Raw genomic sequence first — 13,382 nt, forward strand, 5'->3', positions numbered from 1 at the left:
TGTTGAGTGATTCCAGCTCCTGTGACTGGGTAATCGCAAATGTTACTGTTCCAGTCTAACACACTTTGAACACAACCATACGTTAAATGTTTGAAGACAAACGACACTCTTCTGTTAATAGAACAAAAATACAAAAACTCCTCTAAATGATTATAAATAATGCCAGAATTCGCTATGTAGCTGCAAATTTATGTAGGATAATCCCCAGCAAAAACGCAGAAACCACCGAGAAGTGACTTTTTAACTATCCCTGGATTCTCCTTCCGCGGAAGCATTTAGCGTTAAAACATAATTGATAAGAGGTGTTGCTTGGTTGAGAAGGGGTCAAACTTTTTCAGAAGTTGCTATTTCCAAGGGTTACACACGAAGTTGAAATAAGCAAATTTACCAAATTTACCTCCGTTCCAAAGGAAATGTTAGACTGGGAACGACACGTTATCCTTTTGATTCGGTCAAAAATTCCGTAGGATTATTCGAATCGTGCCTTGATCTGTCCGACCCATTTAGTACTGAGACAGAATGCAACAATCCAGGGTATTCATAGTTATCTGAACACTGGGGTACGGGCGAGCGGTCACTCGGCAGGAGCTTTTGTGCTCGCCAAGACTGACTGACTCCTCCACGAGTCAAAGACGCCAATCCACTTGAAGTCCCCACCTCTGGATCCGAGTATAAATAAGCTTCGGAACCACTGTCCGTATAGTGCGAAACATGTGTTTTATCGGTGAGATTATTTGGCTTCCTCAAGAGTTGTGATTTGTTCAGCTGTGTGGGTTAAAGGATAGAAAGAATGTACTTGTTAATACAGGCCTAAGCTACAGCTGAATGGAAGCAGAATTTCAACAAAAAACAGATAGCTTCAGATTACGTTTTGTCCCTCTTGGAAATTTTGACGCCTAGAAGACATGCTAAAAGTAATTCGTGCGTGGTTGGTCAATTTCTACTATATAAGCCAACTGACGAGGGAAACTGTGAGTTCCAATCGCTATCAATTTTTACAAGAATGAATGAACGCAACAAGTAGTATTCGATCAGGAGTGGTTGACCCTTCCCCAGTATAATGTGAAGTTTAAGTGTGGTCAATGTTGATCACGTCGCTTTCTGACGATCACTGGAAGACTACCACGGTCCGTCTGCGAATTTCCAGGCAGAATAACCGGGAACCACAGAAGGAATGCAGGAAGGTGTCATTAGTTGGGAAAACTTAGACTCATTAATGAGTACTGACCTGAGGGAGCGAATTGACTTGATCACTGTTTTCATGGATATGATTTCGAACAATCAAACAAGTGGGAATTCCCAGTTTCGTCAGTTTGGCTTCAAGCGTGGCGCTCGATTGCATCGGTTTAATGTGACGCTGCTTCCCACTTAGGAAGGGATGGATAACAGGTTTGTCGCTTGTTTCTTGCAACATACACTGCTTAGGTTTGTTTGCCTGCAATGACATCACTAGGCTGGGTATGTCAACTGAGCACAAACTTGACTTACGTTGGCAAATGGTGCGTTCGTCACCTGGTGTTTTCAATCTGTTCAGTCGACGGGAACGTTTGTTTCTCAGACCATAGAAAGACAGGGACGCTATGTTACCACTAAGAAAATAGAGGCTAACTTCGTTCTTTTATCACTGTTATTCGATGGGCTGCAACTATCAATATGGGTCTGCCCTCACTTGAAATGGCGTCATCTTACTGGTTATCGGGTGCTGGTGCTGGTAAAAACTTTGTTGATGGGCTCAGGCTATTTATTCTGAGCCGCAACCAAAGACCAGTTTTTCGCATCCTTATTTATATCAGGCGTACAAATGCCACAATAGATTAACTCGGATTGCTTTGCAAACAATAACTCTGTGGGATTTTCGGAGTCATCCTGGCTGCTGAACTTATAATTCTTCACCTGCTTGCTCGTTTCTTTGGGAGCGTTTTTGCCGGCAACCTGAAACCATCCATTTCGCAAGTGAATAAATTTTTGTTGTTCCATGGAACACAGTCCACGCATGAAGTTTGATATCCTTGGTAGTTTTCTCGCCATGAATCAGGTGGGCTAGTGTTGGAGGATAAATGGGTAGGAAAACAGTTCGTGTGATAGGTCTCACATTAACATTCTGTACTTATTATCACATAAACATTTCCCGCAAATAGCTGAGTTGGTGCTTATAGATGCACTTTCACCAGAAATGGTGGTATTAGGCTTACAAAGGCAGTTTAGTTTTTCACTGAACTATCATATAGACCAACAATCCCAATTTACGCATACTTTGCCAAATTAATCGTGTCAGTCAATGCCAGTAAACCTATAAGGAGGAAAGGAGTATACACCAGATTCAGCATTATCCCATACTTCACTGACGATAACAAGAGCTTGGTAGGATAATCCATAACCAGGAATTCGCATTTTATACACCAAAAGTTTCGGATTTCGCTAGTTTTTACGATGTTTTGTAATTCGGCTAGGACCTTCTAGATTCCAGTTCAATATTTTCCTGCTAAGACTTGGTTCTTAATGAACTTATGTATGGTCAGAGTTATGGACCAACTAACCCGACTCATTGAAGGTCTATGGTGGTTGAGAAACTCCCTAAATATTAGCAATTAAACTTACGAAATTCTGGTGAAACAATGCTCTTTACGGTACAGCTTAACAAGCATATAAAGTTTGTAGTATACCGAAGATGGTTGTGTTCTGGACAGCTGAAGATGCTGTGTCATGAGTAGTTGGCGCATACCTCCATACAGCGGTCCTGGAGAATGACTGCACAACGTCACATCGATGTCTGTCTTTGAATGCCACCGTTTAACTAACCTGAACTGTAGGCATCAGACAGATACAGATTTGCCTTACACTGTCCCATAACAAACCAAAGCGGGATGCCGACAAAGATAAGCGGATAGAGGAGTACATAAAGAGAAAATAGAAAGCTTTCTCATTTATCTACATCCTTTTGTAACAAACCTAGCTTACAGACCATACCACTGTTACACACTGAACTAACCGTAAGCAAAGTCAGGCACTCTGGATTGGACGGCTAGACATGCAATTTATCAAAGAAATTAAAGTTAACTGGTCTCCGATAAACTAATTATCACAAACAAATCAGGTGTATTTTCTCATTCAAGTAAGACACAAGGCTGGTGCCAAGTGAGGCTGAACCCACACTTCTTCACTACATCAACTGCAACAATGGCAACAACCGTTTATTTGCGGTTGGTTGCAGGATTTGTGGAATTCGCATTCCCATCAATGTTTTGAAGAGTTATCCTCCTGTCCTGGTGCAATTATTCTGCTGAGTCCACACTAAAAGGGGATGAACGAGTTGTATATGTCTTTACTATCACGATCGACGGTGTGTCTCTGATTTCAGGGTTGGGAGAACCAATAGTCAAAAAAAGAGGAAGTCTGATGTAGGCAGAATTCGCAAATATGTTACGTCGTTTGGAACACTCACAGCCAGTTGATTCATTATGTGAATGGCATTAGGTGGACCTTCGAAATGTGTATGGTTGATGAATCAAAGGGTTTTCAAAAATGATAACTCTAGTAACCATTCTTTGCTTTGCGGTTTATCTGGTAGGTGACCTTAGGTGGGAGTGTGCAATAAAGCAACAAAATGACGAATTGCACAATGCGCTGAGTTGCAATAGTCAAATGGATTATGCAATAATCCAGGTTTGTTGCCCTCAGATGACAGTTCTTTGAAATGGCGCGTTGTCCACAGTGAATTGATTTGAAAGGCCACAAATGCAGATGTCAGGCAAAGTAGAAAATCAAATAAAGTTACACACCCCCCAAGAGCAGTTAAACCACATCCAGTGGTTGACAGCATTTATTTTGGCGAGTAGCGTTTTTGGATCTTATTTGGAGCACACGCGAAAACCAGAGGATTTACTCATGTATAGCCAGGTTCACAGTGAGACAGTTCGGTTTGTTTTGGCAATGAAAATCCTGAATATATTGCTATGAACTTTGAGTGGATGGATTAATATGATCTTTACTAATGAACTCGTTGAAACAGCTTTGGAACTTACGTTGCTGTGAGGAAACTTGCTGCCAACACTTGTGGTGTTGTGGTTACTTGAGCTCGTGGATGAGATGACCAAATTCGCTGAACGGTTTTCGGGCCTGTCCGAAAATGTACTGGTGCTGATGGTTCCTCTGGTTGATGGCTCCGGGCTGAAAGTCAATGTAGTGAGTGGGAGAGCGCTCGATAGAAAACACTTGATTATGAATTAATACGTGTTCCAGTTAGGATAATACTAGCAGTTTAAGCTAAATTATCCGAGGGAGGCTCTAAAGTAAACAAAGCTACACCTTGGAAGAGCCGTCCTCCTTGAAAGGATAGATGGTAGTATGCTTGCACAGGTTCAGGGTGATTTAGAGAGCTACTTGGAGATATCACTGTCAGGGAGCTGTGGGACCGGTCCGCAGAAAGAAACCCTACAAGGAGTCAGCTCGTTCGTTGAGTTTGGGCGTAAGAATTTGGAAGGACCATAGATACCTGCTGTGATTTCTAGTAATGTGTTGTGTCATCAAAATAGGTCGTGAATTATTTAAAGGTGATGTCCTGAAGTATGTGAACAGAGTGAAGGTGAGATTATATTGAGAATGTCCTCGAAAGTACGCTTTATGTAGAATGCATAATTAAGTTGCATACGACCTCGTGTTAGCTAGAAATGCGTGTTTACAAGGTAAGATCAAGCTAATGATAAACTTTGTTTCTAAAACCGACTCTTCTACAGCATAAGAATATGACCTATAGGAACACTGTTAGCACCTGACTGGCTATCTCAACAGTTGCTGTTGTTGCGTTGTTGGGACGACCCAAATAAGCGCTGGCAGGTCCTCTACTCTGCTACCAACTGGGATACGGATTGACTCCGCAAGCAAAGAAATCGTGTGCACTCCGACAATCTCGAAAATATTTGTGTCAGAAACCACCGTGAAATGTGCAGCGAGGGATCATTCACCACCACTGATGAATGTACTATCACATAGGAGTTGATCTGTTCGCCGAGCTTGACAATTGGCTTGCAAACGTTTCGTCCCCAGTCGGGGAGACATCGTCAGTGCGCAGTTCAGTTGCGCAAACCAATTGCCAACTTTGGCGAACAGATCAACTGCCATCTGATCAACCACCAGTAAACACACCCGAGCTACCCATATTTTGACAAATTGACTATCACTCATCAGAGGGACAGTATGAGAATTTGCGAAAGATGAAATCCATCAAGAGTACGTTTTCGATCATTTGCAATACTGTCACTTCAGCAAACCAACTTTAGCAGCCAATTTCATTTTCTTTAGGAAAATTCTTGACTATTGGCAAGTGGCCGAGACGAAGCTGGTACGGAGAAAAGAGATTGTGAAGTTTAGCTCAATATCCTTTACCTAAGCTCTTCTAAAGCGGTTTGAACGAGTGCTGCCGAGTCGAGTGAAGTGGATTTTGCTGGGGCTAGACTCACGTCACTTTACGAAATAGCCATACACGCTGTAGCCTGCCTGGTTAACTTCATCACTTCATCACTGGACCCTAGGTTGGTGTCTCATGTATGTTGTCTGTTTTCTACACCGACGCATTCGGAATGTTGTTAGATGAGAGTTAGTGTAAGTTTCACTGTCGTGGGATGTGAACAGGACTGAGCTGATCAAAGACTACTTTACAGACGTTACACAAGTTAAATGCGTGAATGGTCGCTGCTCTTATCCACTGCCCCATAACCACCTTGTCTATCGGGGTGATCCTTTTGCCCTTCTTATCCTTGTTTGTAATAGATATGCCCATCCGTGTTTTTCGCATTCACTGCAAAAAGGCTGGTGTTATATTAATTCAGGTTCCGTACGTCTGAAGCAAGGCTACTGATAGAAACGATACAGTTCCATTAGTTGGCCAAGCAAATGCTCTTGCACCGTTGTCATTGCACCACATTATCCATTCGTAAAACTTAGGTCAATGTTATACTGACACGCTCAGAAACCCTTGGTTTCCTACTATCATCAACATCCCCTCCCAGAATGTCAAATCCGAATTTTCAAAATGACCTTCCGAATGACCTTGGTACGTCTCACTACATTCAAATACTTCGATGTGTAAATTTTCACATGGTAAGAGTGAGTGTTTTTATTCATAGACAGGCTAGTTCTTGTATCCTTCAACAGAATTTATTGTTTCTATATCCATTTACTGGGACAAACACCACCGTACCGTTAAGTCTCCAGTGCACGTTTATGAGTGCGGTGTAGCATTGAGAAGTTTCGTGGCTAACTTCTTGTTAAGTTAATGCTCTGGACTTGTTCCCAATTCACCCGAAGAATTCTTGTTGGATTTATCCACTCCTTCTCCCACCTCCCTTGCTGGACACTATTCTACATCATGACTAGTGTAATTCCCTGATCAATTAAGAGGTTTATTTTTAAGTCGAACCTCTTATCCTGTGAAATGAACTTGCCCCTCACCCACATGGTTGAACCATTCATCGTTGGAGACTTCAGATGATTTGCTGAAATGTAGACAGAATAACCTTACTAGTTAAGTGAGACGCCGCTGTGAAAACTCACCTTAGTTTGCGCAAGACTTTACCTGATTTGGTGGACAGAAAATTATTTCTTTCTGCTAAGGGTTCTGTAAAGAACGATCGATGGCCATCGGGTGCAATGCTTGTTGGGAATTACTACAGTTCCAAAAAGTTTGGCATTTCGCTCTGTATCAATATTTCGAGGTACCTATTTTTCAGAAAGAGTGGTACCACAAGTTAGTGTGAACTACTGTAAACATAGATATTATATTCTGCCCTTTGTTAAAAGTGGCGAAACAGGAGTCACTACTACGCTCCCCAATAACGCACTGGTGATGTCACCTGATTGGTGATGTTTTGCAATCAATTGCCCAGCTCAGCGAACAAGCCAACGACCACCAGACGCGAATGAATATAGAGTTCAAGTCAAACGCAACTCAGCGTAACACAAGGGACAATTACGTATCAAAGGTTCAGAAACGATTGTGAAACTACACTTATATTACCCCCACTATAATTATATATATTATATTATATTATATTATATTATATTATATATAATATATATGTATATTATACATATAATATATATATATATTTTAATACGCTATGTCTTACTCGTCTCTTCGGATTTATTGTAGAGGGAGATAATGGCATATATCGCAAGTAAATGAAAACATACAACCGGTGAAATCGACCCACTTGAACGGGCTTCTTGTCAGGCTAGACTCGGTAATGAGATCACTGATTGGTGAGAGTAAATTTTTCCGTAAGAGGTCAGCCGCAGTCGCTGGTCTGTCCGTGGGTTTCATATCTTCCCATGTGGTCAACGAGAGGTTTCTGACGTACCGCTTGTGTTCATGTTTTGAATCCTGAGAAATGATGTTTGAATGTAAGCGATACGCGAGAGAATTCAGTGGGAATCAACTGGTTCATAGCTGCAATGTGATTTCGTGATCCAACAAAAATCTTATGGCACAGAAGGCCTCACAATTGCAATCTCTTTGACGGAACTAGATCCCTCAATTCCTGTCTTCTTCAGAAAAACAGAGCCTTCAAAACCGAAGATCAGGACGGCTCAAACGACCCAGTTAGTTCACAAGGGTGAAACCAAAGTGGAAATGTACCTAACTTTTGTCCCACATTCATCAATCGGCTCTCACCTTATATATTTTGAATGCCAATGCACTGCCCCAGACACAATAAAGGGTAGCTTTTGCCCAGACTTAATTGGTCTTGGCCAAGGAGTACACAACTTCATTCTGTGGAACTGATCACAGTGAAAATACGAACTGAAGATAATGAAACCGGGATTTCGGGCTACGCGATGCGTGGTGGTTCCGCATCTATGAATGTCCCGTAGTTGACTAGTTTCTTTCATCGTAGAAGAATAGACTCGTTTTAGAGAATTATACTGCTCTTGACTCATTCCTAAGCACACAAAAAAAACCTGTCTTGGTCGTCTATATGACAAGAGCTGATGATTTCTCATGGATTTACTGTGCAGCATTAGTATACCTCAGTGACGATACTTACAGAATATTGAATACCAGGCGTTTTCGCTCTATCCACATCTACAGAAATTAGTACACGGTAAAAAGCTATCCAACACTCCAGCGACCAGAAAACTTACCTAGTGATAGACGACAAAATGTACGTGTGAACTGTCAGTCTCGCAGCTCCTTAACACAAAGAGCTAGAGCAGTAAATTCGGCTGCTCTGAAAACCAAAGCGTGTTTTATAGATGCTTGGATTGTCGGAATCGGTTTGAGCAGTACCGTAAATAAGTTATTCGGCCTATTTTTGGTTTCGAGTGACATATAACTGTGCGTAATTACCACAGAAGGTTGCACAGAAGAACTCATTCTACAATGATGAAATATTCATGAAGTATAAACCCAGTGTCGATATGAATATTCAGTTCAATCTACACCACAATGCATTGGTGAAGAATTCAAAGCTATGCCCTTCTTAACTTGCCAATTTTCTAAACTATCTCATTATTTTCCCCTGCAAACATCACTTTCTATAAGTTTTAAATTGGGTGGAAGGCTGTTGGGCACTGTTATGCACAAGGACTGGACCGTTCAGTTGTACAAGTATACCGCTCCTACAAAAAAACTTCCATTGAATCAAGCTAAAATATCTAGTAATGTTCTCACTTAATCATGCATCTTTGGTCGGCGAAAATTCTAGTATATATTTGGAACTGAATAAAGGTTATGCAGTTATGTCGACCAAATCTGAAGGTAACTGCACTACTGCGTTCGAGCACAACGTGTGATTACGCCAAATAACCTTTTTCAACAGGCTGTTTGTCCACCTGCTGGCATTGCTACCCTCGTGGCATTTGGGTGAACATTTATCCGCATTTTGATGCGCACTCGCAAGCAAAGTCTTATCACTGTTCGAATCGCGTAACAATGGTTACAGCTTCTAATTCTGTATGAAAAGACGCTATTTATCATCCACGTGCAGACCTGTTAATCGAAACTATCAGCAATTATCTGTCTGATCAAATTTCACTTGTCTGTGTCATCAATTTGAATAGCTGAGACTGACACAATGTTGTTCACCTGTAAACCGGTTTTCCGCTTGACCTTCACCCAATGCTCGTGCCCCTTTAGGCGAAATGTAATAAATTTCACCACTAAAGTGCCTCTTCAGTAATCTTTGGAGCATGCATGTTAGGTACGTGAATGGAAATCACTGATGCCCCCATGAATGTCACATTATAAGTAATGTACTCAATCACTACGAGTGGTTTTGCTTCATAATGACCTGAACCGCTCTACCGCCAACTGTAGGAAAAGCTGAGAGAGTTGTGAAAAATAAACAATCAAAAATTTAGTTTTATCAAGTGATTATAACCAAATGGGGTAAAAAGGGCGCTGAACTGACTTCAACCGTTTTGTACATTTCTTTGACACGTCTGGCCTTTAATCCTGCTAAATGTCGACAATTTCTTCGTTTGGTTGTTTACTTTTTGCATAAGAAACAGTAAAATCATGCAAGATGTATATCCCTGCCTCAACAGAGGATGAAGATCATACAAGGAAATAAGTTTATTCGTTATTGCCTGTCATCGTAGAGAACTATTTTAACAACATTAATGTTGGCCCCATTTGAAGGACTTCAGGCCACTTCAAGTTTATTCACTACATATTTACACTTTTGGTCTTTTGGTGTGCCGGTCCGTTGTTGAAGGTATTGTTACGTACCTCTAAGTAAGTTACAATCACTGGCATTGTGCAGACGGTATCGTCACAATTTTAACAAAATCATCCTCGGCAATCAGCCGCAAGCTTGGCACTGAACCAGCACCAAAGAAGTTGAGGGGTCACGACAACAAGTTTGTAGCAGGAATCTAAATCAAAAGACTGTTAATCGGGGAAAAAAATCATGTACATTAAATCAGTCAGTTTATTTTACTCAAATTAAACTTAATAATTTTCTTGAACAAAGCGATTCGATCAGATCATTTCGGCCACTAGGGGCTTACGTGCCGTGACTCTAAGGTGTTTGCCAGACAACAAGAAGCCATTCCTCCGTCTGTAGCTATCAGTAAACAACGAACTCAATTTATTACCACATTTTGGACCACATGTTTGGTGTGACAATCGTCAGTATTTTAGTGGAAACCAAAATATTATGTGGCCAGTGGGTTTAACAGTTAGACTTGACTACCATTCAACAAACTTTGACGCTAAAAATGGACGCAATAATGCCTAATGTACTTACCATAACGGAACTAGAGGCCAACTGTGGTCCTTTCCCTCCTCGATCAGTACTGCCGTGACAAAGACTAGAACTTCGCCTAGGTGGATATTCTGGGCGCACCGTACCAGTGCGGGACTGATGACCTAACCGAATATCAGCCAATGGAGTTCCAGGAAGCATGCTTCTGAGGGATTTATTTGGCGTCGTTGTATCGGGGGACAAAAGACGCAACCCGGCGGTTTGTTGCGCAACCGTTGTCATGCCCCCACTCAGGGATAAGAGTCGCACAAGAGCTTCCAGTTGTAGAGTCAATTCCGTCCGATTACGCTATGGTAGAAAAGTTTGGATAAAATAAAACAGCAAACGTCAGGAAGCCTAAATGTCAACAGATCTTATCCATTCACTAAGCCACACCTGTGTCTCTCTGACATAAAAAAATCTGACAAGAACCTGGATATTGTGAAGTCAGTCAAAATGAAGAAAATGAAACAGTATAAGGTTTACTCTCCGGTGGACAACAAGGACTGCGTTACATGAACATCGAATCAAGTTTAGTAAACTACAACACAAAGAAAGTTACTTCCTCCCCACATAACCAAAGTTTTACCATAGCTGGTTTCCGCAGTGGAATTCCTGCGGGGCCCTGCTAACGTCAACAGAACAACGCTATGAGAATAGTTCATTATTACGGCGCAGTTCTTTGACAGTTCGAGGAATTGACTCGGAACAGAAAGTCCGGAGTGTGTATCCATTCTATTTACCCCATAGAATGATAATTATTGATTTCTTTTGTCACAAGTGTAGAAGCCTGAATGCACTCACAACCATTTGCGAACTACAAGGTCAAGTTCAAGCATTGTGCGTTTCCCTTTCTACTGGCAAGATGAGCTAATTCTCTGCCGAATGCATAAGAAGTCTATCGTGTATAAAATAACCAAAAAGCTTCAATTACTGCTGGTAGGACCAATGTACCGTGCAGGAATCTCATTCAAATTAACCGAATATCACTTCAAATCAAAACAACATGGTGGTCAGCGACATTTGCAAAGGGAATGAGTCCGAACACTGGAGAACTTAGCTTTGCCACTTGAGTTTCAGGATAGAGCGTTTGCCAGTTGATGGTTCACATATGAATGCGTTATTCTCAAAAGAATCCCAAGACAGATGAAGTAATTTTGAAAGTTGCTTGCGTTGCCAAACTAATCCTCCTTTGCTCACTAATTATTTTAGCGTACGTCCAGAAGATTTAATGCTTTTGTAGCACAGATTTCGCAGTCGTTAGCATGTAACTTTAACTGGCACAATGTTACGGCGTGACCGGTGTCCGAGTATCTGTTACAGCCTGAATTTCTTGAGCTGCCGGCAGGAATGATTCAACGAAATTTACTAAACTTACCTGTAAGTTATTCATTCTAGCTTCCAAATCGTCCTTTCGCTGACGCAGAACATTCAGTTCACTGACCAGCTTAGGATTCTCACCAACCGCCTGCACTTCATCTTGGGAATTGAACTGAGAGATGGTCTTTGGGCTGAGGGCCCGTTCATGCTGCAAATCCAGGTCTTTAGCGATACCCGACTTGGGAGCTCCAGCTGCCGCTATGACCGCCGCTTGTTTTTGTTGCTCAATCCTCAGTCGTTCAATCTCTCGGAGAATTTTCCTGGTGGACAGAGTTCGAGAGACCATAAATTCGTTTGGGGTCAAGGCAAGCAATAGGGTTGCTTATCATGAATATTATTTGGACTGGTCAAGTGCCAGTGCACTGTGAACTATAGGGAAATCATTCAAGAAAATAGAAAATAAGACGGATAGCTCTCCAAGTTTCTAAACGGGTTTTTGAGATAGGAGATATCCAGTGTATATCCATTTACATCACATATAGCGATAGCTGATTCTATCCTGCGTACGCTTTACTAGGCTTGGGGAAACGTTCCTAAATATTTCAATCTAAGCTTAATTGAGAAATTTCAAGAGCAAAAATGCAACAAAACGAGCTCGATGGTTTCAAAAAGTTTTACAGAAACGTTCAGATTTCAGAAATGTGAGCTGTTCAGTGGTATTGTCAGAAATAAAATAACACATGAAACAAAACATCCAAACAAATCCAAATCCATCTTGCAGATTCCACATAGATGACTAGAATGACGTCATGCACAGGGTTATTAAATGTTTAACTGGACACTTTTCGCGGCATTGTTATACTACTGTCAAATGTGAATTTAGCTGAGGAAACTGAGAGAAGGATTTATGGAAATTTTACCTCCTCCCCCATGACAAATTTTTGATTCTGTTCTGCTATAAGAATCGCACAGGTTTTCAAGACAACACACAACAAAAGGATTAAACTATGAGCACTTATTTTACAATGTCCATCGTTGTCGAGAAGATGGAAAATATTCACGAACTGCAAAATATAATATTTCAAAGACAATAAACATCCTATTATAAACAAAACACCTTAAGAAAAGCTGATCCTGACCTCACCATGTTAATGGTCTTGTGCGTTCACTGAAGTATTTTGTGCCAGATAGTGGTCTTTGAAGTTCCTCCAAGAATGTATCCTCTGTCCGTTTGGATCTCTCTGAAGGCCCCTATGCTTTTCACGTCCTCTCACTTTTAAGCTCGAATATCGGGAATTTTCTGATGATGCGTTTCTTTAAGCAAGTTGATTATTTCAATCGTGAATATGGCATGAAGGGGCGAGGGCATGGCAATAGAGTACGGGAAAAGGCTTCGTTTTGGAAAAAGGAGATGACTGAATGATCAGTGTGCAACTGATTTTGGAACACATTCTGACTGTTACCGCCTTCAAATATTACTGAAACGTAATAGCTTTGAAACTTTTGGGCGGTAAATGATTTTGAATGATTTAGACAGGAATGGCAACCATACGCGCTTGTAAAATCACCTAAACCAGAAAAGAGGAATCCCTAGGTAACACTCATACGGGTGAATCACTTGTCCGGGTCATCGGGATTTTCAAGTAGCCTGGTACCTCGGTAGCCTCTCTGCAACTAGATACTGCTACCATAATCAGTTTTGGCTAGTGTCACATGTTGAAGTAGATTTACAGAAACCCCGTGGCTGATTTTTGGTCCCAGCACGTTTTCGGAAACTGCCACTGCGGCTTGTAAATGAACAGTTATTTAAGGTTTTAA

General features: G+C 41.3%; 1 protein-coding gene across 1 annotated transcript in view; it reads right to left on the reverse strand.

Moving 5' to 3' along the window:
- T265_13531 (hypothetical protein) overlaps positions 1 to 13,382 on the reverse strand; it is a gene marked incomplete at both ends in the record, with an annotated part of 28,966 nt that overhangs the window by 2,355 nt on the left and 13,229 nt on the right. The window contains 5 exons of the mRNA XM_009169329.1: positions 1,229 to 1,435; positions 4,023 to 4,167; positions 7,209 to 7,378; positions 10,248 to 10,553; positions 11,623 to 11,884. Coding sequence (XP_009167593.1) covers positions 1,229 to 1,435; positions 4,023 to 4,167; positions 7,209 to 7,378; positions 10,248 to 10,553; positions 11,623 to 11,884 — 1,090 coding nt within the window. The remainder of the gene's footprint in view (positions 1 to 1,228; positions 1,436 to 4,022; positions 4,168 to 7,208; positions 7,379 to 10,247; positions 10,554 to 11,622; positions 11,885 to 13,382) is intronic.

Source organism: Opisthorchis viverrini (genome assembly GCF_000715545.1).
Source record: "Opisthorchis viverrini unplaced genomic scaffold opera_v5_75, whole genome shotgun sequence".
Taxonomy (NCBI): Eukaryota; Metazoa; Platyhelminthes; class Trematoda; order Opisthorchiida; family Opisthorchiidae; genus Opisthorchis; species Opisthorchis viverrini.